The sequence below is a fragment of the Lepisma saccharinum genome, chromosome 2, assembly GCF_977018435.1.
Source record: "Lepisma saccharinum chromosome 2, izLepSacc3.1, whole genome shotgun sequence".
Classification (NCBI taxonomy): domain Eukaryota; kingdom Metazoa; phylum Arthropoda; class Insecta; order Zygentoma; family Lepismatidae; genus Lepisma; species Lepisma saccharinum.
The window spans coordinates 14,781,989-14,809,023 of NC_139230.1; the positions used below are offsets into that span (position 1 = coordinate 14,781,989).

General features: G+C 38.2%; 1 protein-coding gene across 3 annotated transcripts in view; it reads left to right on the forward strand.

Annotated features, from left to right (window-relative positions):
- LOC145983923 (phosphatidylinositol 3-kinase regulatory subunit alpha-like) overlaps positions 1–27,035 on the forward strand; it is a 521,211-nt gene that overhangs the window by 203,987 nt on the left and 290,189 nt on the right. For 2 of the 3 annotated variants that reach the window (XM_083117077.1, XM_083117078.1), the window contains one exon: positions 6,610–6,651. The exons of the other annotated variant lie outside the window; for it this stretch is intronic. In XM_083117077.1, the coding sequence (XP_082973203.1) occupies positions 6,610–6,651 (42 nt within the window). The remainder of the gene's footprint in view (positions 1–6,609; positions 6,652–27,035) is intronic. 3 annotated transcript variants of the gene reach the window in all.

A 27,035-nucleotide genomic window follows, 5' to 3' on the forward strand; every position in this document is an offset into this window, starting at 1 on the left:
GATTAGATTTAAGAACAGTCTGCCCCCTATTTTTGTTTCGTTCCTTTCCATTTCGATCACTTGACGTCGCCTTTCTACCCGTATAGTCGCGACGATAAGGATAAGTAAAGTAATCTGGTGAAATAGTGGACACACTCATCTCAACAAATGAACAATATGAGCAAATACACCAAATACTTTCAACAAATGCAGTAACTTTGTTTGGGTACAATTTATTTAATTTAATTCTGTCCCGCTTATTATCCAAATTTATGAGAATTTACGAAGCAGCTTTTGCCGGCCTTGGTGATTAGAGTGGTCAGAGAAATGCGCTACGAAGCTAGAGGCCCCAAGTTTGAACCCTGGTCAGGTACGGATGTATCAGTATGTTTGCCCCATTAATTCGTCCTGATCGTCGATATAAACCCAAGGGTAAAGTAAAGCGACGTAAAGTAGGCAAAATGAAATAAAAATATCCGTACCTTACCCAAGACTTCGTATCGCTTTACGATTACCATTCTGCCACGAAGGTCGGCGCAGATGTCTCATATGTTCCCATACACTTAGATAGTAAGCAGGGATGAATTAAACAAACTGCATCAGTAAAAAAAAAAACACTGCACTTGTTGACATTTTTGTTCATGTTGCTCGTTTTCTGCATTGTCCTTTATTTTAGGCATGGCCGATCGAATGCCATTTACGCTGACCGCCCATACATTCTAGTTAGCCGTCCCTTGCATGATTAGTTTTCATTTCACTCTTCGTATTTATTGTCTAGTGCTGTATGAATTTATGGGACAGACTACACATTAAAGATGATTATACAGTAGATTTCTATATTTTGTATTTTTCTTATTTTCTGCTACTTTTGAGTGATCACGACGATGATGATCGTGATTACATGACATTGATGAAGGGACATTCGCAATGGAGAACGGTGTCCATAGGCCAAAAGGTTTTTATGGTACCGGGATCGCAATTAAAGTTCATCTACTGAGAGCTCTCTAGAGCCCGTTCGAAGCATCCGATTACAAGGAAACTTGGTATAGAGGCTATGGAGACCATGGGAAAGCGATTGCCCACGAAAAAATAGTTCACATTTTCACCACCAGGTGGAAATTTGGCGCTGAAATAACAACCACCAGAAGTCTAATATGTAAAATTTAGTTTATCAGTACAGCAGTGTTCAATATGCGCACTGTCGACGGAAATTATCCTTTGGGAGCGTAAGACATCGTGATCAATGGTTGCGCGAAGCATTTCCAAGGATATTTCAGCGTTAGCATTCGCTTCCCCATGGTCTCCACAGTCTCTATACTAAGATTTCCCACAATCCGATGCTTCGAATGGGCTCCAGAAGACTGTGCGGTGAATTTCAATTGTGACCCTGTTTTAATTACCGCAACTAGGTGGTCTGTCGTCTGCTGGAAGACCTTGGCAGCTATCACGTGAGTGCTTCCAACCACTAAGAGGAGCGCTGGAGACAGCATCTGATATGTTGTCTGCCAGCCAGAGCTTGCCGTTCCCTTTGGGAGGTGAATTTGAACACTTGGTTGCCACATTCACAGCGACGAGAAGGGGAAGGCAACATACACATAGAGGACAGATATTTCAGATAGCGAGGCCTCTGAGGACTTGAATAGTTCATTGAGATTATTTGCTTGCCCTTTCGAAGGACTCTTGCAACAGCTCGATCAGTCGCCATGTTTGCATCAAACATACGTTTGCCAACAACAGCTCTGAGACGACAGGTAAACATAATGTACAGGACGACTCGAACCTAATCTTCGGTCGCGAGATCGTGCGACTGCTCAACGCGCTCGCTCACCGAGGCGGCAAGTTTATATTCAAGAAAGAATAAAACCAAGTGCAAAAAGTTGATAAGTTACACAACGTGTTTTAATTTATTGTTTACACATATTTTTACATATCAAATTCATATATACATAACACTATGCTTGCAATAGAATAGAGTGTGCAGATTATAACTTTTTTAATTATCCAGTTTGCTCAAGATAGCCGAGGTAGCTGATTAATCTATTAACAAGTAGCCAGACGAAAAAACTGAATGTATTATAGAGTTGACCTCGCTGATTGGTGGGTCCTAGAATTTAACCAACTGAAAATGTTTTGGACAATTTTTATTGCTTTGTTCACGCTAACCGAAAACCTGCGCCAAAAAGTCCTACTTGACAGCTAATTTTGTTCCGTCTTTGAAGCGGTACAGAAATCGATTGCATGTGCTTCTAAGATATAGTTCTTGAGACAAGGAAACTTGGATTTGCTACAGTGATAAGCTTTGAAGGTTTCGATTAAGCCGTGTATGTAGACTTATAAACATGCTATACTGCAACGAGGTATAGAACGTTAAAAATAATGGAATTATTCTCTGAAATGCTGTATATCGCACCCCCACACACATGCTAACATTTCATACATGGACCTCCTCGATGACGTATTTGTTACGCCATTAAAATCAAGGGGTATCGGGTTTGATCCCCGGTAGAAGCACATTGCTCAGTCGTTCGGATTCAAGTTTTGAATGTATCCCCTCAGATTAGTCTATCTGAGCATAAAGTGAACTTGAATGAACTTTGCAAATGTACAATCTACCGCTGAAATGAGAAGCATAATATCGATAGTATGTTTTGGCAGAAATGGAGGCACGTCAAGTACATACAGTGTGGTCAGGATAGGGTTAGAAATGGGTATTTACCTACCCAAAAAGTGGACATTCATTATAAATCGCACACTAAAGGCCTGAAGTTAATACTTCAATACTTGTGATTTCTTTTTGTTCCAAATTTAAGTTTACTTAATGCTGAGATGGGTTAATCGAGACACGGCCTACGAATCTTAATATTTGAATGTACACAAGGCGTAAAATTTAGTTCTAGCTTATGAAGGAAAGAAGTCGCACTCAATCTGCTCTCGTACAAAGATACAACTCAATTACACTGCCTTGTATAACAGATTATATATCATCTAGAACTGAATTTTTTAATAGAACATCCACCTCGATGGTCGAGAGCGTTTAGATGTTGACTTATGGCCTCGCCACCGAAGGTTCTGGGTTCAAGTCCTGATCTAGACATGAGCTTCTCTTCGTGAGTCCCTTTTTCAGGTTCATCTAATCATTATTCATCTCCGTGATCGCGATTAACCAAAAGTGGAAGAAACCAACATAAAGTTCATTTTTAGTAGAACAAAAAAAGTGACGGGAGGTTATTGCTTCGTTTTCTTTTAGAACTGCATCCACTTTTAATGGCGAGTGTACATTCACTGTTTACTCTCATCTCTTTGCCTGGAGTGAAGTGAGCAGTATTCGTAGCAATCAGCATTTGCAAGAGCACACAACACAAAGTCACGGAAACGCGGCACATGTGGTTTTGATCACCGATTGATTTTTTCTTGCAGGTTGCGGAAATAAATAAGGATTATAATAAAATTACACATCAATTCGCGCTGTATACCCGGGAGGATAAATTGGAGATACTTGAGAGTATGTAAATATAGGCGACAAGTGAAGGAAAGGGAAGGGATCACATTACTCGTAGGTGCGAGATGGTAGGATAACCATGATCCGCTCAGCCAAAAGCTGTTTCCAGACATTTGTACTTTAGTGGGATGATGTCTTGATATTTGACACTCATGGAGATATCAGTTAAGAATTTAGGCATTTTCTTACGATCTACATGGACATTATGAGAGAAAGGAAGAACGATAGATTGTTTTCATTGATGTCTAAATATAAATATTTCTAACCAAACAAAGAAAATGATAAGTGGTATACATTATATCCATTTGGTGTTGTCTGGAAATGACAACCGTGTCTCAGTCAATAGAATTTTCCTGGAAAATATTTAAAGCTAGAGCTTGTGGGAAGTGTCTTTTTCAGTACTGCATGTTTGTCCTCGTCTCTGTTCCAGTAAGAATAATGTTTTACTGACGCCTCTTACAATATCCGGAGGAAGCTGCAGTTTATATGCAGATTAATTTTAAACAATTGCTCCTGGTCTGGTGATGATATCATTCAGCTTCTGCTCTGTCGTAGTAAGCACTGTTGACGGCCTCAAGTTTAGCAGGTATATTCTTGAGAGTTCGTAAAGATAATATTAGTTTTGGTGTTATAAATACATATATGTATATGTGCTTAAATTGTTCCTTATAATTTTATGTTTTTGAGTTGAATAAACGGCTGTATAGACCTTAAGTCTTACCACTGAAAATAAGAAAATAATAATAATAATAATAATGATAATTAACACGACGTCAAGTAAAAAGTGCGATGGATATAGCGAGCATCCGCTGAAGAACTAGCATTCGTGAAGCATCTTCATTCTCCCACCCTGTTACTTGATCTTTACTTAAACATGGGCATGTCAACACACAGCTGTCAACAACGCTATTGCGACCTACTTCGTCTGTATACATACATGTAGACAAGGTTTACAAACATCAGTTGCACATGCATCGCACTGTAAGTATATAATAATAATAATACATTAATGTTTAAGAACGACACTCAGAATTTTGACATAATACTTTAACCATTCTAAGACTTGAAGTTGACATGCCCGGTAGTGCTCATCACCCCTACCCTGTTTTTCGTATGTTGTTTCCTGCTGATCGCTACGCCAGTAATTCTTGTGTGTTGTTATCCTGTAAAATCTCCCGCGGTTCAGTGCATATCACTGAAAACACACGGGGAAAAAATACCCAAGCGCAAAAATGTTACTTATCACTTGTTTGAAAGTCAATGAAAAAACTTCTGTAGTCCAAGCTTTACTTGATTTCAGTGATCTGTTTCCCGATTTCATTTGCTTGAATCGATGCTAGAGATGCAATGGATAGTATACTCTGCTCTGAAATCAAAAGTCCTGGGTTCGATAGCAGAGCAAATCAGGAATGTGTAGTTTCATGTTATTTCATACATTCATCATTGGTTGCAATTGTTGCTTGACTTGTCTTGATTTCTTTACATAGCGTAACACTGCGAAGCCAGGGATACGGGTTCGAATTCAGGATGGCCTGAAGCTTCATAGCCGTTTCATCCATTATCAATTACACGATTAACTTAGAGATTTAGGAAAGCTACCTAAGAATAAAAATGCTAGTATTATTTCTTTATTCCTCTTGAGGAGAAAGAACTAGAGGTTAGCGGAACCGAATTTTGGATAATGAATGATTCAGATATGTCGAGTCCAGGATTCCAGTTTATGATAATTCGAGTTGGACCGCTATTATTTGAAGGCGCACGTCTGCAAGTGGGAATTTCGTGTTTGTGCCGTGTTGTCTGGTGTAGGCTTTTGTGTGTTATATCTGTGTGCATGAGTCCCGTAAAAAAGTCTAGATCAGATATAAAATGATTTGTCACGATGTAAATGTATGTCTGGAACTTTCGCCAGTTGACACTAACGACACTCCATAGTTTCTTGTTGTGAATACAACAAGATCCAAATTAATAATGGAAGAGTCTAAGTCTCCATCCTTGACAGCAAAGGCAAATATTTCCAGCAGATTTTGAAATTAAGCTCGTTTCTGAAGCAAGTAAGGTTCTCAAACTCGGAAACGTCGGTGGAGAGATGGTGAGTCGGCCATGCAACATTCTCGGCAACCGAGACGTCTCTGGCGTCCACTAGATGCTGTTGAGTTTGTTTTTAAGTCCAATTTATGAACAGAACGGCTAATCGGGACTGAATCTACATTTTAAAGTTGGATCCGAACCACTATGTGCATCCACCGAGTATCGAACCCTTGATTACAAGGCGACGGTGCATTGGCAATTCTGTGTAAGTATGAGTTCCACAGACAGAACGATGTAAATATAATAATTTCTGTGCGTTTCTGTAAAATTAATTGAACATTAAATTAATAACCAATCGTAATGATTTCAGGTATTAATAACCTTTGTTTAATAATACAGGAGGCACAGGTCAAACATTTTGTGTTGCTCAATCACATGTTCCAACGTCTTGATTTCAAAAATGGAATAGAAAATTATTAAAGTTAGTCGTTATAACCGGATTCAGGTGCTTTTGTAGCAGCCTTAATTTGTTTTGAATACGTAACATGTGAAATCATGGATCCATGTATTTTATTTTAACCACCTCATCTTAATTAATGATCCATCCTTATTGCTACGTTTAACCCTGACGGTAGAATGTTTGGAATTTTGGTTAAGTAACCGAATTAACAAGAAAACCAACAGATCCTCTTGGAGTAAGTGACTGTTAGATAGATCAACAACAATCAACAATCACTAGTGTGATGGAGTTAGACAACGACAAAAATACAGTTTGCTGCTAACCCGTAAACAGTGAGATTAAGTGCAGTATTACCTGAACTTCTTGGTGTCCAGCGTTGAAGTTTATTTGATTGATAGCGTCGTGTTTCCCCCGGGTAACTCATCTGTACGGTCGTCTTTTCATTTACATATCACAATTTAGCAACTGTAATTATTTATCGCCATCCCATTGATAGTTGTAAATCATGTCAATAATTCAGTTATTATTTGACGCAGCGGAAATAATTTTACAACTATATTTTCCTTACATTCTAGCGAATGTATGTTTTTGTTCTTGTGTTAGAAATTCATAATTTAAAAAAAGCCGTGTTCTTTTTATTTAGGGCGAGAACCCCAGCCGCCCACATATTGCTGCAGAGCACATTGTAAGTATGTGTATGTGTATCGTCGTGTGTATGTGTCCATGTGAATGTAGATAATGTGTGTGCATGTATGTACGAGTGTTCGCATCCTTGTCTATACTGTTTTGTGCTGAGGGAATACCATACGCTAAGAATTTTGGAACTTCCTAATAAGGAAACCGCGTTGTAAAACGTGAGTTTGGAATTTGTTCAACAAGCTTTCTTCTTTGAGATGTTCGTGTACGTAGTTAATCTTGTAAATAGACTGAAGCCTGTGGCTGTTTATTGAGAAGTGTTACCTACAGCACTTTATTCAAAATATAATCTGTATACTTAAATATTTGCTACACTTATTTCTTATTGTAATTTTCTGCAATTCAGTGTTACAGTTTGCACATAGTAACGTTTACACCATCGACACAAATTTGTAGTATTCATGTTTATGCATGTCTTTCTTTTCTGTCCGTATGTGATATTTACAATTTTCTTACTGTAATTTTCTGGGAATACTTCCGTGCGTATGTGGTGTAGGTTTGCAGATGATTACTTTTTATTTCATTTTGTTTTTAGAGTATGCAGTACCTTCTTTTATTTCCTCCGTGAAATAATTGCAACTAAAAATGAGAAATTTAATTGGAAAAATGTAGTTTTTATTTTGTGCAATAGGCGTAAATATAAAGAACAATTTACTCTTCAGCGATCAACAGGAATGCCAACATTAATTGGTATTTACATATTAAGGTACAGATTTGGCATCCTCTTTCTCTGTGTTAGTTATTTCGTATTAAATTATAAAAGCGATGATAATGTATACCTAGCTGTAGCTATATATATATTGCACCTGGGTCGAGAATAGAATTTGGCGCTCACTTCAACTAATCCAGTACCATCCTTGCTTGGGACAAATGTCGTTCTCATAACTACAATTCTAGTAATATTCGTACGTAAGCAACAACTTTTCCACGTCGTAAGGCATCCATTGCAAAAATTATACTAATTTTGTCCCAAGTGCACACGCCCCTCTACAAGAAAGATATTTTGTTTCATGGCTTTATCAAAACAAAAGAGACAGAATTTTTCTTCGATTAAAAGTTCGAAATATGCATTTGGCATTATTTGTTTCTCCCTTCTGTTTGGTAATTTACAATTAGTGCAGTGTACGGGGCATTGTTAATACAATATGAACACTCGAACACTCTAGCCTTCTTTAACTCGAAGGTTTATGGCTGCAGCAACGCAAACCTTTCATCTGTCCCTATCCTGGGCAAGATCAATCCAATCTTTTCCATCCTTACCGATTTCCTTTAGGTCCATCTCAACATTATCCTCCATCTTCGTCTTGGCCTTCCTACTGGTTTCTTACCATCAGGTTTTCCAACAAGAATCCTACAAACTCTTTTTTCGTGCCACATGGCCTGCCCATCTGAGTCTTCTTGATTTAATTATTCTAATAATATTAATATTATACAGAGCATTCCGTGACATTCGCTACGAGACTCGGTGGCAAGCGGCCCGGCGTCAGCGCATGTCTTTCCCAGTGAAAGGGGTCCGCGACAGTCGCTAGAGTCTGCTATTAAAATTACAGTTTTCATATTGTGTACTAACCTTGAGTACAGAAGGTGTTGAAAATGATGTCCCTCTGCTGCAACACATTCCTGGCATCTCCGAAGGAAATTGGCATTTACACGTGCAAGTTCGTCTACTGTAATTCTCCCGATTTCTCGTACAACACACTCTTTTAACTCAGGGATGGTATGCGGATTGTCTTTGTATACTTTATTTTTTAGATTTCCCCATAAATTAAAATCACAGGCTGACCCTGTTACTCTAAACTTTTTTACGAAGTTTAATATAGTGGTCCTATGTGGAACGGGAACACCAGGAAATTTTGTTGCAAAACGTCGTCGCCCTTCTCCACAATTCCTTTTTCCGAAGTAACACTCGACAAGATAAATCCTTTGTTGTAATGTAAACTTTTGTGGTGCCATATTAAGCCACAATCTTCAACACACGGAGACGACACAACACAACTTCCGAGAGAGGATTATACTGGCGTCAGTCTGCAACGTCAACAGAAAGGGAAAGAGAGCGAGAAAAACAGACTGTAGCGTTCGACTGTCGCGGACCCGTTCACCGGGATAGACAAGCGCTGATGCTGGGCCGCTTGCCGCCGAGTCTCGTAGCAAATGTCACGGAATGCTCTGTAGTATTACCAATGGAACGACATTGTGAATATGATCCACATATTCTTTATATAGTGGAGCTCCGACGTCAATCAATTTTGATTATTTTTCGATTTTCAAACCGCCCTTGCACATGCTTGCAGTCACTCGGTACATCACAGTACCATGAACAAGCCGTATTCAATTTATTTTTTTAAGCAAGAACTATAAATTTGTTGTATCCCTTACCGAAATGATTGTATTGCGAGCGGATCAAGCAAGAAAATTTTGACATCTATTCTTTGCAAACCGACAGTAATATTAATTTAATAGAGCACCAATACTTTCGACGTTTACTCTTTTCCTACCTTTTATTCTGTCTTTTGTTCGTCCGAGCTCTCTTTTCCCTGTTGCTACGGCTCTGTGTGTGTGGAGGAATCCATCTAACACATGTGCATATTTTCCAAACAGCATTTCTTTTATCCCAGTTATTCCTACCACTCTAAAGAATCATAACATACGATGTCGGAAGACCTCCCCTATAGCGTAGTGGTAGCGTCGTCGTCTTGTAATCAAGGTGTCGCGGGTTCGATACCGGTGGAAGCACATAGTGGTTCGGATCCCACTTTAAACTTTTATTTTTACACACAAGAACATGAATTTATTGACCTTTAGAATGTATACATTCATAACTTTATCATACATTTCATTGGATCACATTTTCACTACATCTCATTACAAAGCTTTTTCCACGAGGCTTCCCCGATGGCGCAGTGGTAGCGTCGTCGCCTTGTAATCAAGGGGTCCCGGGTTCGATAGCCGTGGAGGCACATGGTGGTTGGGATTCCACTTTAAACTGTAGGTCCAGTCTCGATTAGCCTTACTGTGCATAAAGTGGACTTAAAACACCAACTCAAAATCAAACAAAGCTTTTCCTTCTGAATTTAATTGATATACAAGATACACTAGTTCATGGAATGAATCATGATACAATACGTAATTAGAACATGAAGCAGGCAGTAGTGTAGAACATATTGAGTGAGTATAAAATAATACTTTTTGAGACACATATACATATCTAAAGGGGGGAAATTTCCCGAAGTAGCCCGCCTCCACCCGCGTTCTTTCGAGGGTATGCTCTCAATGTCCTGGTACCTTTAAAGAAACCAGGACGTCAGTTTCCTGAATTTAAACTGTTCCCCCGCCTATTTATCCTACTTCTTCTCGTCTTTATTTTCATACATAAAATACAAATACAAGTACAAAAAAAGAAAAGAAAATACATGGAGATTCTATACATAGCTACATTTAATAATTTTTAGTTTGTATTATTTTAATAGACCGTTCTGGTGACCGGAACAAGTCTTAAGATTTCTTGTAAATTTACTGTGCATTTGTATGATTGGTAATTAATTAAACTTGTTAATAGTAGTTATGGATTAATTTGTGTTAGTTTATTGGTTAGTTTTAGTTATCGTATAGATAGTAGGGAATGCTATGTAGAGGAGGGACAACCATTCTGGTATCCAGAACTGTTTTAAGCTTGAGGGGAGAGTTTGATGGGGTGAGAGTTTAGATTGGGGTGAATGATGGCTTGTATTAGTCTGCACGGACGCAAGTTCCCTGTTTCCAGATCAGGCTTTATTGTAGTGTGTGGCTTTAAACTGTAGGTCCAGTCCCGATTAGGCTTACTGTGCATAAAATGGACTTAAAACACCAACTCAATCAATCAATCAATCATACGATGTCGGCCATTCGACATGCTTGATATTATATTTGGCACTACTCCCACCACTACTGCTAAAACCATGCCGTCATATGTTGTTATTCCTGTGTTTGCTTAAGCTTTACTGGATTATCGGTGGTCAGGAGTTTTCGTTTGCGTTGCAAGTTGCGTAAGAATAGCAGTTCCATTTTGGGACGGTAGTTTGCCCGAATAGTTGGCTCAGATCTGTAGGCAGTAAATACAGGTTAAAGAATGGAGACTTGATGAACAGGATGGGATTCATTTGAAATTTGCTGCTTTCTGTAACCATCAAGCATAAAACACTCCTGTAAACGTATTTAGGAAACTTGAGTATTAAACATCAGCTGAAATTCTGTGTGAAAGCTTCGATGGTGTCCCGATGTGTCGCTGAATCAACGTAAAGGTGTTCAACAGTTTGTTTGCGTTTTCTTTAAATATATCCTCTTGGCATCAAGCTTGTATGTGGTACAGTGGTGGTCCTGGTTGTAAAATTCACTTCTGTGCGTAAATCTTAACCGAAACAATGCAGCAGCTTTTTCCCCCCTGCATAGTGAACGGCAGTTGTTCCACCACAAAGAACATGTCGGAGGACGTTATTGACATTATGTCAGATGTAAATGGGTAGCGTTTTGCGAGCGGTTCCGGTGGAGACATTACCTACCGTCACTGGCGAGGCTCTTGAATGTGAAGAAAAAGTGGATTTAGTCTAGAAACAATACTTACATACACATCTAGACGAGGATTGGCCCGTACTAACAACTTCAAAATTTGATTTGAGAAATTTCAGTGACGATTTATAGTGTTGGATTTCATGTAATGCCTGTACTTTACAAAAAAAAATGTAAAATGAAACTTGAAAGGACAAAACAAAGCTTTCAATGTAAATCCTTATTCGTCATAGTACGTGCGAAGTTGTCTCTCTTAGATGCCTTACCTGCCCATCAGAATTAGGTGATTCATTATAAAACTCAAAGTTCACGGTTTCTACATCGCTTTATATCAAGATCCCAACCAACTTTTGTGGTGTAAGTGGCGAGTTTTATGGAACAGACTCTTCCAAGTAGTACGTGATGTAATCTGCATTCGTGTCCACTTACTGGGGTTTGACACCCATTATAATTCTTTGTGGCGCTATGTTTTGTCTTGTAATCTGTCTGTGTGTATGCTGAGCGTCCCTCGGTTGTTATCGCTGGCATGAAGGTTTTATTTTAATCTCGACAAGGAGCTCATCTCTAGAAGATGTTTTGCTGCCTCGGTGCCCGGTCACATTGAGTGGTCGAACCACACTCGTCACAGAAGGTTCCAGGTTCGAGTCCCGGCCTAGAATTTATAATTGTCATTTTACGTCACTTTTCGACTTTTTTGGCTGGTCGCGACAATGAGAATGATGAATGCATGAAATAGATGAAGGTACACGTGCAGAGATAGGTACATCCACCCATTCATGCCCAGACAAGGACTCGAACCGAGAACCTACAGTAGAAACTTCGTGATTTTACCGCACAAAGGCTCTCGACTTACGAGGCTGCGGGTATTTTGTTAGTATTCCTTCATCAATCTCATCTAATAATTATTCATCCTCATTGTCATGATTAGCTTAACAAGCTACGAAAAGTAAGAAAAATACATGCGATGTAACTTTTAATCTCAACATTTTTTACACACTCGTGGGCCCGGTGATATATTTCGTTGGTTAGTAGCTTGTCCCATAAGACCATAAGCACTGACGCACACACGACTTTAAACCTAATCAATCAGTTAATTCAACCAATTTGTACTGGTGACCTGTGGATATGAGAAGTGCCAATGGACATATTCATATATGTAACAGTTGCCCAAGGCAAATATGTTAATCTACAGGAAACAAAACAAATCAAGCAAGTGGACATTTCAAAAATGTGATTTTAAAGGCCACAAATATATATATCTAAAGTATTTAATGTATATTGATTGTTAGTCATCTCTCCCTCCTCTCTATGTCGTTTAATATATTTATGTATGAGTGCTTATGTTGACGTGTGCAAATAAAGTTACCTAAGAGAGCAGAACAATGTAACAATTAACAACAACAATTACGTTACTTGTGTATTTGAAGCTAAATATTTCGTTAAGGAAAATAGCTTTCAACATTATTAACTATGTCTCTCATTAAAATATTAATGTTAAAATTCAGCGTAGAAACTTTCAGTAGATAATATTTGTTTGCAGTTTCAAACAGCATAATATATTTTGTATACATTATACCTATGTAGTCCGAAAATGAGGAATTTTAGATTACGTAATTTGAAAGTAATGTGAGAAATAGGTAAGAAACTAAATAGCTTTCTACGTTAACTTCTCAAATTAAAATATTAAATGTAATATTTATTATTAAAAAATTTCAGAAATATACTGGTCTCTCAAGTTCAGCCTTTCAATGTAATTTAGAATATAACCCAAATGATATTTTTTATATTACATAATTGTTTATCTGAAAACAGTGTTGCTGTCACACACTCTCCATAATTCAAGAAACCCTTAGAAAGTAACGTCCATTCATTTGTCATTACATTGATGAGTACAAAGACGAATTCCATATCAAATATGTTTCACGCAAAATAATATCATCCGAAGGCTATAGTTTTTTCCATGTCTATACTGAAAGCTGAGTCTGTGCAGGTATCTTTACGCATAGCAGATAGGGATTGAACATGAAAGACCGTAAATGATAGAAGTTTGTTGTCCATTCTGGCGCTCCAAACCGCCGTTGGGAACATTCCATACGGCTTTGCAGGAGGTACTTTCATATAACGCGCCACGCCACGCCGTTCCTCTCCTTTCCGAACTTCCTGTATCTGAAACTTCAGTCAGCGTTAGCATTTTGTTTACCTCTACCAAGAATGCCGGAACTACACGAAGACGCCTGGAATAACACGAGCGTGCGGAACGGAAACAGTCGTGCCTGGAAAATTGCAGACTTCGGGAATGGAAATTCCGCAAGCCGCTCTCGCGCGTTTCCACGATACCCACTGTAATCGTCGTTTAACCATTTATTTCATAAGAAGCAGTTGTACTAAAATCCTCTAGTTTTCAGAGTACAGCGAGAGAGATGAAATTGGAATTTTGACGCTGCCCTTATCAACTTTTTTTGATGCCTCAGTGGCCAAAAGGGTTGAGTGCCATTCGCGAATGCACCACCGAATGTTCCTGGTCAGTCTACGTTTATACATGGGTGTTCCTTTGTGCCATTTTATAAGTTTAATCTCGTCACAATATATCCCATCATCGCGATTAACGGAGACAGGAAAGCAACGTAAAATCTTCATTTTAGGATATCATTGAGCGGAGTAGTATTTTTATCTTTCACGTGAGAGGAAAGTGATTTTTTTAACAATGTTTTAACAAATTCGGAAAAAGCTAGTTTTGACTCGTGCGTCAACAGTAGGAATGGATAATTGTGAAGCGTCCAGAAAAAACAAAAGCGTTCAACCATTAATCGATAATACAACCGAGGACAGTTGGTTTCGCGACGCACATATTAATACACATGAGTGAAGAGTGAAATGTTACCCCTGCAGTTGGGTGTATGGAGGGATTTTTTTAAAATAATGTTCCACATCCTGGAAAATGAATAATCGTGGATCGCGTCGTGTTTATTTCTTCCTGATTCTGCATAAAAATACAGATTTATATTAATGAAGTGAAATCAATTGTTGTCACTAATAATAGCAGCTAGGTCATGAATGTGTGTGCTTGTCTCATCATTTATTTCATCTCATCATCAATCACCCTTTCAGTCTGTTTCGGTTATTTTGCATCGCTTTTCTATCTCTTGGGTTATTAATCGCAACGATGAGGTTGGATGATGAACTGATGAAATAGATAATGGGACCAACACAGTGAAACACTCATGACTTACCTAGGGTTCGAGCCTGGGGCTTCTGGCTTCGTACCACGTTACGCTGGCTACTCCACCATGGAGAGCTACCATCATCACCCATCCACATCGTCGCATTTAACATAGAAAGGTGGAAAACTGAAGTAAAACAACTAAGATAGAAATATAACACATGTTGTTAATACATTGATCGAGCACAAGGAATGTACAATTTCAATTTCATTTCTGGCTTAACACAACCCTCACAATGTAACTACAGTAACGCATATTTTCAGACCAGCATGTAATTGCGTGTGCTTCCACATATACAACATTTCGTTGATTTAAATAAGCTTTCAATCAACTTCTACCTAAAATTAGAACCGCAAGTGAAGTAGTTCGCGAAAACAATCATGCCACCTGAACCACTTTAGTGAAATTTTCTATTTGCGCACATTGACGCACGTAAAAATATCTATAACATTGGCAGCCAACTCTTAACAACCTGGTAGGTCGTCACGCCATTTTACCCTTGAAATTGCATATTGTTTATGGACCCGTTCAGGACTTTTCAGTGAAGGTTTAATTTAGAATCCAGTCGTGGTTGAGCACAGCTGCATTTTTAAAGTAGGAGTTTTATGTGCTGTTTTGATGCCGCTATACCACCTTTCCAGTTACCCACCAGTTGTAAACTACATTTATAGTGCTTATATTTTGCACTCGTAGATAGTTTGATGTATTAAAAATTACATTGTCTTTTTTACCAACGATTTTCATGTATAAGCCCGTCATGGTTGAGCAGTTGTACTAATTAGATTTTTCTTTCTCATCTTGAAGAAAGATTTCGGTGTGATGAAGAAAATCATCTTTTCTTAGTTTTCCCTTAACGATCAGAAATAACTTTTATTTTATGTATAAGGTTACAAATTGAAATGTGTTTTGGGAAAACAGTAGCGTATTTATTTCCGTCTGCTTCCATATATATCATTCAACGCATATTTCTGAAATTAATAGCCTTCTTGGTAGAAGTATTGACATTTTGCTGCGGTTTTCTGTTGAACCCACTTTTATGGTTCACAACTTTTTTACATCCACTTAGTAAAAGGTCAACCTGGAGACACCAAACCTTTTTAAAAGTATTTTCTAGGTGGTGGTAATGAGTTTACCGTTATTTTTGTTATGCATTCTTTTGCTGCAAAGGATGGCCAAATCCTGGTAACAGATAATATCTTAAATACAAATTTTGGATATGTTTTTATTCGTCCGCCATCTAAATAATCCGAGTATTATTCATTTGAAACTTCGCTTTCATATGTTGGTGATATTCATTTGTTGCAGTTGTAACTGATATAACGTAAGAAAAATATAAATTGTGAAGGCACGAACCAGATGAAACAATCAAAAACAAATTTGCATACCAAAGTCTTGACCACAAAATTTTTATGAAAAGCTATTTCCTCACTGAACGCCAAACGCATTTTATATGAAGTTATGTAAATCAATTGTAAGTTTAATGATTGCCCTGTTTTTCTCAGTGTCTCTCTTTTTTATCAAGTATGTAAATGATGAAACATGCAATGTAGATGTGGAACCAAACTGTAAACATTTTAATCGTGCCTGGCTTTCATGCAGAATGTTCTGCTTATTATATATGTAACGTTTTGATGCATAAAGTTTATTCCGTATGAAAAATGTTCAAATTCAAAAGCTTCATAGTAATTTTCTATAAGTGAACGATATTTATTTGATGCTCTATTACAAAGAGCACCACTCTCTGAATATGATTCGCGAATCTCAGGAAACTGACATTTTCTGCTTCGTCAGTTCCCTACAGTTCTTAAGTGGTTTTTTTTTTAATATGTTCGATTGTTTAGAATTTACCTTATTGCTATAAGAACAACACATGAGATGTTGACATAATTTCAGATGAGAGTGTCTGAGAGAGTTGAGAAAATTGACTGAGGATGGAACTTAAGCTAGCGAGAACTTGCAAGGTGAAAAATGGTCTTGCAAATCTGCCTGTCCATTAATGCATACTTTACTTTTCTCGAGGCAGTAAACTTCTAGTAAACCGCTTCACGATTTATCATCTGAAAATTATCGAACGTCTGTGCAATAAATTCATATCCTCCTCCTCCTCCATGTTTAGTAAGCAAAATATATCTGGAGAATACTGTTTCAACACGTGTAGACCAAGTTTGCTTCAGTTTGTGGAAGATTTTCCTTCTGTGCATGGCGCGTAAGAGATTGTTTCTATTCACCAAATCGAAAACAAGGTGCGTTTCCATTTTTATGATTTTCCGCAACCCAAAGGTGGTTCTTCCAGTATAATATTTCGTTTCAATTCTCATATTTTCAGAAAACAAGAATCACAAAGAAAGAAGTTCGGTGTGTAATGGAAATCAATAGTTCAGCATTTGGAGACTTTTGGAAAATAAACATGCTTGTGTCCGCTCTCTATTCTCTCTTATATCGGATAGAACTTCCAAAGTTGTTTCAATATATATTGCTTTAAGTAAGTTCAGATTCTGGCCAAGGTGACAGTAAGCCGAAAAAATGGTAGCAGTTTTTTGTTGTTGTTTGTTTTACGTTTTTGGAGGGTACGTACAATTAGAAAACTGTAACCCATATCAATAACTTTTCCTAGGGCAGTTTTTATAATTGAAAAATCAGTTTGAAGTACACGTATATCGGCCTCCTCCTATTTTAAATTTTAGAGCTTCCCACTTGAAACTAAAATAATTCACCTCAATTTGTCCTCGATTTGTACATCTTTGGTGTGTATGTGTTTGGTGGTGTTAGTAAAAATTAATAGTATTACTTGTGTACTTGTGTTTTAAGTTGTGTAAGAATACTATGGAAATGGGCCTCCCTCATGGCGTTATGGCAACACAGTCTTCTTGTAATCAAGGGATTCAGGGCTCGATCCCATGTGGATTCACAAAGCACAGTGGTAACCTATGGAGCATATCGTGGACTTAAACATTGAATTGAATTCTAACGAACGGGATGAAATTACACTAATACCTAACAATACACTCTTTTATTCCTGTATGACCAATATTCAGTCTTTTGGCAATGGGATTAGGACGTAATGTAATACTTTGTGTTAATTAGTTTAGAGGTACGACTGAATTGCAGTATGGAAGTGACATCTTCTGTTCGCACCGCCTCATTTAAACAACAAAGTTAGAAATATTGCTATTCTGCGTTGAAACAAATGAGAACGTAATTAATATACAAAAAAAAAAAAAACAGTTCCAGCCAATTCAAGATACTCTTATTTAATTTGAGAAACTGTAATTTTTCCTTGAAAACCCAACAACAATTGGTGATTCCTTAGACTTTAGCAAAAGTTGTCACTGCAAATAATGCTCTAGCTTTATGAATAGAGTCCTTCCTTGTATCCGAGGTGTGAAAGTCTGCATGTACAAAATAAAGTAACCTTACATTTGATGATTCTAGGAAAGAGTGCCTACACAGTTTGCAATGTTGGTGAACAACATTGGCTTTACTGATGCTCAGTGTAATGTGCTGATGTTGTCTTGTTTGGTGCTTCTATCCCTAATTTACCTCTTTGCTTTGGCAAATCGCCTCTAAACATCGCAAATTCGAGGGCAGGCCATGACATCCAGCAAGGATAAGGAACCACCGTCGCATCCACTCGAAACTCAAACTTAATCAAGGAGACCTGTCTTCCGAGCCGAACCGAAGGACACACACACACACACACACACATGCGTCATACACGTCTTTTCCGAACTCCTATGTAGCAATATCATTCACTACCAGTAACGTTGGCTGTATTCTTTGATGAAAATAGGGTCAGTTACTATGATAGTTACTTCTTACACTCAAGTACACTGGAGAATGCCTACAATGGCACCGGTGAGATAGTGCATTTGACATAACAAGCCTTCACTAATATATAGTCAGCATGGATATGTGTTGTTTTAGAAGGTCACTTGCAGTTGTACATAGAGGCTAATCGAAACTGTGATGAGTTCGATTAAATCCGATGTGAATTGTTTTCCTCACTCCCTGGCAATCAGAATGAAACGGGCACTCAATAAAATTTACAAAATGTATAGTGGGAACTTATTTTTAACTGAGACATAGGTAAATTGAGAATTTAATTATTAACTGTCCTCCGTGACGGAATAGTCATCGTCAAGAGCTGCAAAGTCAGCGATCCAAGGTTCGAATCTTGGTCAAGAAAAGTAGTATCGTTATGCTCGTCTCATCATCCATTTCATCTGTTCACCATTCAGCGTCATTGTCGCGATTAAGTCAAGTGGTAGAGAAGCTAAACCAAGTATAATTAGATGTGGCAATAAACTGACGAGTTGCGTAACATACACGTATGTTTCCCCCCGGAAATCAAACTCCTAATAGGTTTGAAACACGTTACACTAACTGATATAATAAGAGGATTACTTTTTAATTTCTTTTTTCATATTTAGAAGTACAGAAGCAAGTATCAACAAACTAACACATATACATGCATGGAAAAGCGCATGCTTTGAATATGTGACTTTCATAGTTTTAACTGGGATATGAAAGCACTGTTTACACCTTTGATTCCGGTCTCCCTCGTCTTACGTCTTAAAGCAACATAATAACAGCCCTTGTAGAAAATACCAAGATTGTGCTCACGATGTCTTCCGTGGCGTATGGGGATTAACGCATGTGAGCCGAAATTATTCGAAACTGAAAGAAAACAAAGGAAATTGGGTGAGAATTTATATGGCAAGAAATGAGCTCGCTCCTGTTCACTAGGTAGGCCACGTATCAGATGCGTGACCTTAACGTGCGTTAGGGAAGCTTCATGGCTGACTGTTTCCGGGAGAGGTCACATAGCATGTGGCATGTGTTCTGTCATGGTAGATGAAGTTATTGTTTACCCGGGAACTGCCGGCTTTCCACCAAGGTTAATCGGAGAATATTTGGCTCTGGTTTTTCTGGAGCACTGCCCTCAGCTACTGCCAAATCGTGGAACTTCACTCGTTCCCTTTCAGATCGCATGTGCCAGCCTCGCTGACAACAGCATTAAGTTAAATACATCCGCACATCTCCCACTTTGAATATTTCTGATTCTCAACACTTACGCACACACTCGCATGTGTTGATTTTGACCTAGCCTTCAGAACTTGACGTTAATCTTCTTCCTCTAGGAATTTTCGGGATTTCTTTTCAGTGCTTCCTATCTAGAACTAGATACAGTGGACTGCAATTTTCATTTGCTTGATTCTCGATGAATCCGTTTATAAGCAGTCCTGCTTCTTTATTGTATTTGTAATTCCCATAAAAACCTGGTTTGTGCCGTATTCGGTTGAGGGTTACACATAATAGGCCCAAATGTTTCTACCTCCAATGCTTGAATTGTTGTCTCGCTTCTGGGTCATTCATATTTGCTACCTTGTTGCATGATTGCATATCGATTTTTTCCCTAAAAAATGCTCCTATAAAATACTCACTAATGAGGAGAGTTCTCTTTTTTGACTCACTAATGAGGAGAGTTCTCTTTTTTGAAGGAGCAAAAACAAAAATGGCTACGTAAATGATCACATCCTTTCAATATTTTCTGTTGTCAATTCCTACTGCCAATAACTGGAAAAAATAATCATACTTTCGATATTTGTACTGCAGATCATTAATATGCAACTATACCGTAATTATTATAGGCTATTTGCAATGGTTAAGAAATGGTTTGTGTTCTACTGCTCACGCGAAATCGAAGCGCTTCTTCTAGTCTAAAGCACTTCGCTTAGTCGAAATTTGTGTTTTTTTACTAGAAATGTTCTTGTTATAAGCAGCATATCTTATATTATGTAATTAGATTTAGTTAAATGCTCTAGAAAATATGCGTATCCCGTTTCACACAGTTTCATGATTTCAGGTTTCAACATTCTGCCCTCATACTTTCGCTGTTTTAGATGTCCCTGCCTTTATCGGAAATACTACCAAATAATCTTCTGCCATAAAAAAAATATCGACGACTTCTATGCCTCGGGTTCGATTCCTGGTCGAGCCTGGATTTTTCTATTTTCGTCTATATTTTAATACTTCTGTGTGCACCAATACATAATGTATAGCATATGCTGTTCTGCTTTTTAAGAATACTTAATTACATTTCTAATCCAAAATGTCTTAATTGCATATACCTTTCTGTTGATGCTGGAGATAATTTTTTTTTGGGGGGGGGGCATCGAGGAAGGGGCACGACACCCACAATTATTCAGAAAGGTGTATCAAGTACGTGTAATATACATGTATATGATACATTTTGCACTGTTCTCCCACCCTCTCCTAATAGAACGACGCGTTTGATGATGAGCTTATCCCGTGTGAGGTAGGAGTGAGTCATAGAGATGCATATCTATGTGAGTGTTGTAATTATCTGAATGTTAGTGAGAAAGGCTGTAGGCAGTTTCAGTTAAAAATATTTCAATGGGGCATATCATCTCTCGTCCTTAGTTGAACGAATTTCTTACCGGATAGTGGGGATCAAGCCTACGACGAACGTTTGAATTGCAACTAATCTAGTGCGTTAACACCCTGAAGACAAGAAACGTAGAACAGAGAAATACACAATGTTAAGTTTAGATTATTAGAGGCAGCAGAAATGGGACAGAATAACTAAATTTTTAAAATGTACAGTCACCGGCAATAAAAATGGGACACATACATTCTGAAATGCTCGCTTTCCTGCAAGTCAAATAGCAAATTTCCAATGGCGAATTCTACCACCGCCGCAGAGATAGGCAAGACACACAACGCCTTGCAGGAAAACTAGCATTTCAGAATCTAGGTGATCCATTTTTATTGCCGGTGGTTTTACATATGTTGTAACTTGAACCTAGCCTGGGTATTAATTTTTGCTAGGAAATGGTTAGGAAAGTGAATTTTCAATAAACTGATCAATATTCTTAAAAACGTTATATCTGCGGATTTCAAGAAAGCTCTGAATATTAGCCTTCCTTTTCAGATCCTAATATACTCAAGAGTCGTGGTTCGGAATAAAATCTTGCATAATTATGGAGAGAGTTAGTTCTAAGATGATGTAGCAGGCCTGTTTCAGCGTGCGCCAAGGTTGAGAATGTATTCTCCATCAATCTAGACTAGAATATCTTCGAATCAGTACTTGATAGGGTGACCATAATATTTTGACCCAAAAACGGGCCATCCCAAAAAGATCACCCCCTCCCTTTCCTGAACAATCGGTTTGGCCTAATTGTAACGTTCTTGTTATTATTATTTATTAAAGGATAGCTCACATAAATAATACATCATAAACAATAAATGAAATACGATCTCCCGTTGTCAAAGGGTATGACTCAACATAGCGTTTCTCATCCTTTATGATCAACCTTTGATGTGAGTTCTACCCTGAAGTTGAATCTAAATTGTTGTGCACTTTATGCATAGAAAGGCTAATTGGGACTGAACCTAGAGTTTAATGTGGGATCCGAACCACTGTGCCATGTGCCTCTACTGGGTACCGAACTCGGGACCCCTTGATTACAAGGCGACGACGTTACCACAACGCCATCGGGGAGGCCCAAGCTGAAGTTGAGTAATACCACAAGTATTTAGCAGAAGAACCAATCTTCTTGAGAGCAGATTTAATCTTCATCAACCATTTATAAATCTACCAGAAAACCTCACCCCACATATCACACACAACTCTAGATTTTTCTTTTGAGTTTGTGTTAAGACGTAGGAACTTTAGCTTCTTGTTGCAATTCCGTAAGGAAACTGCATACTTATTACGTGCTCTACAAATAACGGAAGACACACAAAACAATGCATTTTTTTTACGTGAAATGTCTCAAATTTAGTCTTGGTTTTCTAGATAACTCCTAGACTTTTATAAAACGCGACAAGTAGTGGGTTTCTGATAATATGTCGAAATCCATTTATGATATGCTTTTTCTTTAGATATCCCCCGTGGAAGAGTTCTTTCTTTTCGAGACATATACCACTAAGCGCCTTATATGGAGACAGGCACCACCTTGTCCACCTTGAAATTCTCCATCAAACACCGGGCATTTCCGCGTTCTAACTGTAGGGTGACCTTTGTACTGATCGTGTGTTGATGTCACCTGTAATCTGGAAATGTTACCAGCGTCTCCGGCTCTTTGTGGGAGAAGGGCCTTCCAGATGGCGTAGCGGTAACGTCGTCGTCTTGTAATCAGGAGGTCCTGGGTTCGATGCCCGATGGAGGCACATTGCACAGTGGGAGAAGTTTCAATCAGTGGGTCAAGCAAATATTGTTGTCACACTATCATCTCGAATTAGCTAAACGGTTTCTTCTATTTTATTTGCTATTTCGTCCACGCCTAAAATCTAGTTGCGACTATTGCGATCATTTATTTTCCATAGTCTGCTCTTCATTAATATGGATTAAGTAATAACATGTGAAGTTCTACCTCGTAAGTTAATCGCAACGACGAAGTAATTAAATGGATACTGGAACATAGGTGAGAGGGGATGATTACCTTCTGAGAAGTCATCCAAGAGTCAACCTCACTTCTCCGTAGTACAACCCGGCAACTGCTGCTTGCAGGCCAATGAGGCTCTGGCGCCTGGGCCCATAGCTAGCATATGCTGTGGGGTCGCGTTGTCCTGTGCTTGTCCTTACGGGTCTCAATGCCCCATTACAGTCCCAGCTTTTAACTATGCTATGGTGGAGATTTTATCCTCGGAGACACTATAGCTTCAATTGTTGACAGTAGTCTACGACAGTATTAGCTTTAGAAATGATTGAGGAAAGTGTTTAACAGACAAAACGTATAGATTGCACTCTTACCGGCAAACTAGCTGCTGTAAGGTGTAACATTACGTTGTCTTGTATGGTGTAGGGGCCTCCCCGATGCCGCAGTGGTACCGTCGTTGCCTTGTAATCAAGGGGTCCCGGGTTCGATACCCGGTGGAAGCACGTAGTGGTTCGGATCCCACTTTAAACTGTAGGTCCAGTCCCGATTAGCCTTACTGTGCATAAAGTGGACTTAAAACACCAAATCAACCAACCAATCTTGTATGGTGTATAATTCCCACGGTTAATAATGTTGATTTTAGATTTCTACTTCCCTTTAATATAGTACAGAGAAGACACAATACATCTTATTTTCATTTTTCATTGTATGTGTAAAGAAAACGATATCATAGCGGGGAAAATGACAGTGATATCATATCTCTTCTTTAGCATAAATTTATCCAAGATTACATAATTTTTGAAGCTCTTGAATTACTACTAAAGAGCGTGGGAAGACCATATGTATTTTTGGCATTGCTACAGCATTTTATAGCACTTTTAATGAGAATTATAATGTCCAGAACTCTTCTTAACATTATGAATTTTCCGAAGGACAAAGCAGCCACGAAATTACCGAGGAAGTTCCTTGAATCGCTCAACCAATTATGCTCTGTGAGAAGTGTTTCATGGCGTGTTAGAAATGAACAACTGTTACTTACTTTTAGAGGCTTTAAACAATGTAATAAAATTATTTTTAGTGTGCAATCCTGAGGGTGAAGAAAAAGATGGTGATGCTCACACCTCGTTTCACTTCGTATTTGTTCGTCCGGTGGTAGAATGTGACATCTACTTTGCCACATCTAGTTTAATTCTTAACAGTCATTAAATTTCGAAGTGTTTGTTCTCTAAATGTGCTCATTTCGCAATCTTGAGAACTCAAAGATTTCACGGTGATTCATTTGATTCAATTATTAATTAAAATATACGATTTAATTTGTAATAAAATAACTGACAAATTTGTAGAGAAAACTGATATTTGCTGATGTGAACAATGCATTCATATGAAACGCACATTTCAATCGATCTAATTTAGAAGTCGTATCAATCTTATACGGGAATAGTCCGCCATAATATTATAGAAGGGAATGATGGTAACACTAAATCCTCCTGTTGTGAGCGCGACTTTGCTCTGTAATTTTCCACTGATGCTACTTTGTTCTTGTTGTGTGGTCTGTGGAAGTGAACCAGTGGTGACGAGCTGCACCAAAGCCTCTTGTTTTGGAAACAGACCTCTTTTTCTTCACCCTCCCCCTTCCCAAGGACATTGTTTCCATGGAGTAAGGGGCAAGCTTCATTCTACTAAATAAATTTGAAGTACAATTGGACTCTGTTCAAAGACGCTACTAAAAAAAGCCACGGTTCATTGGCGGCGGTTAGGAATGCTTGTGCATAGCTAGGAAATACTGTTTTAGTCTGCGTGATTATTTTCTATTTGTAATTAAACTCTGGAAAGATAGTTGTTTTAGATTTCACAGACAACGAAGACACCCTTAATTGAAAGAATCAGAGAATTCGTCCAGTTCAAAAATTTCCAAAATATTGAAAACAGAAGAGTACCAAAATATAATTGTTTCTTCGCATACGATCTTTGCGTTCCTATTCGACCTTTCGTATGGTATTGGATGCTAAGGAATTTGAATATCCTTATTGGCAAACAGCAACTGATAAGAAGCCTGATTTTGAGTGTTTCATCCATGATCATCGAGATTCTGTGTTAAAGTCTCACCCGGGACAAGAAGTAGAAAATCTAGGCAAACTAAGTCAAACAATTGGCGGTGCCAGGGCGTGCGGAGCGCACCCATTGTATTCAGGTTCGCAACCCCAATTATCGTCTCAGTAATAATAACAAAAAACAATATATGAATGTATGTGAAAGCAAGTTAATTATATATTGTAATAAAATGATCCGCTATTCTTAGTTTCCACGACGATAGACATATCCCAAGTACACATACAGTCCCCATTAGTCTCCAGTGTTATGGAATGTAATTATTAGAGAATGCATTTTAAATCAAACACGAGCAATGTCTTTCTTTCCTTTTTTGTTAGTCTGTTAAATTAATCATGAAATCATTTTTCTCATTCTGTTACTGTCGTCGCTCTACAAAATTGTATCTCGTATTAGACAAGACATCATACCTTTTATTTTTGTAATGCAAAAGTCTACGAAAATCATTATCTTAGAACAGGTATCACCTTACTAAATAATATGTAGCTACTCAAGTCATTTTATGCAGGACTAAATGAAGATGTAAGTGGCTGTGTTTCTTCGATGATATAACATCCCACCTCTCATAGGTAGCACGGCACTCGTACAAACAGAAGTAAATGCACCAGCTGAAACAAAATAATAATAATAATAATAATAATAATAATAATGCATGACGTCTGTAGCTCGGACCTAATGTTTCAGTGCATCATTGAGAAAGATACAGCAAGGTGCATTAAAATAACGCATCGGCTCGACATAGAAATACTCACTTGCATCAAATGATGCACTTTGGCGTTACCTTTACAAATGATATACAAAAATGCATCACACTGTAAACTTGTTTCTTGGCAGAGGTAAATAAAAAACAAGAAAAAACATACTTTAGCCTATCAATCGATGCGTTTCTGGTGCATCAAATAGATTGGATAAATTTAGTTTTTTTGTGTATAGTTTTCAGATCCTGCCGCCGCCTTTAATTAATAAACTAATCGATTTTATTAAAGCAGGCATGTTTCGGTAAACGAATCAAATGAATAATGGACAACTTACCGTGCACTGCTTTTATACGAAGTCGTGTGTCCTTTACAGGTCACACTGTCATTGAAACAACATCAAGAAGACATTCTTTCAAAGCGCGTTGTGATTACGTGCTGTTAAAATGGGGAATTTATGGGTTTTGGCATCGCCTTTAAGAAGCAGTAAACCCATTGCCTAACTTTGGACTCAAGGCTGCAGACGAAGTAAAGTATCTCGTGGTCGCATGCTTACTTGCCAATTCTGATAGTTACTGCTTCATAAACAGCTCACTTTTGCGGAACATAAAGGTGTAGACAAGCTGACGTGTGATGAAGTATCCGTCGTAAGACAGGAAATATATTCTGTAGCTATGCATGTCATAGGTATATTTATCTTAGCGGTAATGACTCATTAAAAATCGATCTCCAGTGCAAAGTAGAACTTTCTGCACGCCACCTGACTATTAGTTCTCGTTCATGCGATTTCCTGAAACAAGGCGCTGCCTAACATTCAAAGATATTTTCATTGCTCGATGTATGCTCAGTAATAATTGCTCGATGTATGCTCAGTAATAAGTGCATCAGTCACAGTACGAGCTTTGAATGTAATTACTTGATTTAAAAGAAGTAATACGTGCAACAAAATACTAATAAAACTATTATAATGTTTGCTTGAGATGAAAAGAAGACTATGCGAGTTTGATCTGTGAACAACAGCACTCCGAAGCCAGAGGTCCCAGGTTCGAATCCTGGTCAGACATAGTATTTGTCTCGTGACGCATTCCATTGCTTCATCCTAATCATCGCTATTTCTCCTAAGACAGGAAATGGGCGTACAATAACCGAAGAGATAACAGCACTGCAAAAAATGTACTGTTCGCGAACTAAACCAACCAACCTGTTTTGCCTACTTTGGCCTTGTCTATGAACTAGACTGATTGTAACCATGAGGATGACGAAATATAAGAATAACACAAAGTAACAGCGATTCATTTATCTTCTGTTCAAACCCAGGACTCTTCAGCTTACCACAATCACTACACAACTGAAGCTGACAGTAGTTAGTTACTTCTACGGTTATCATTAGAGACCGGATTT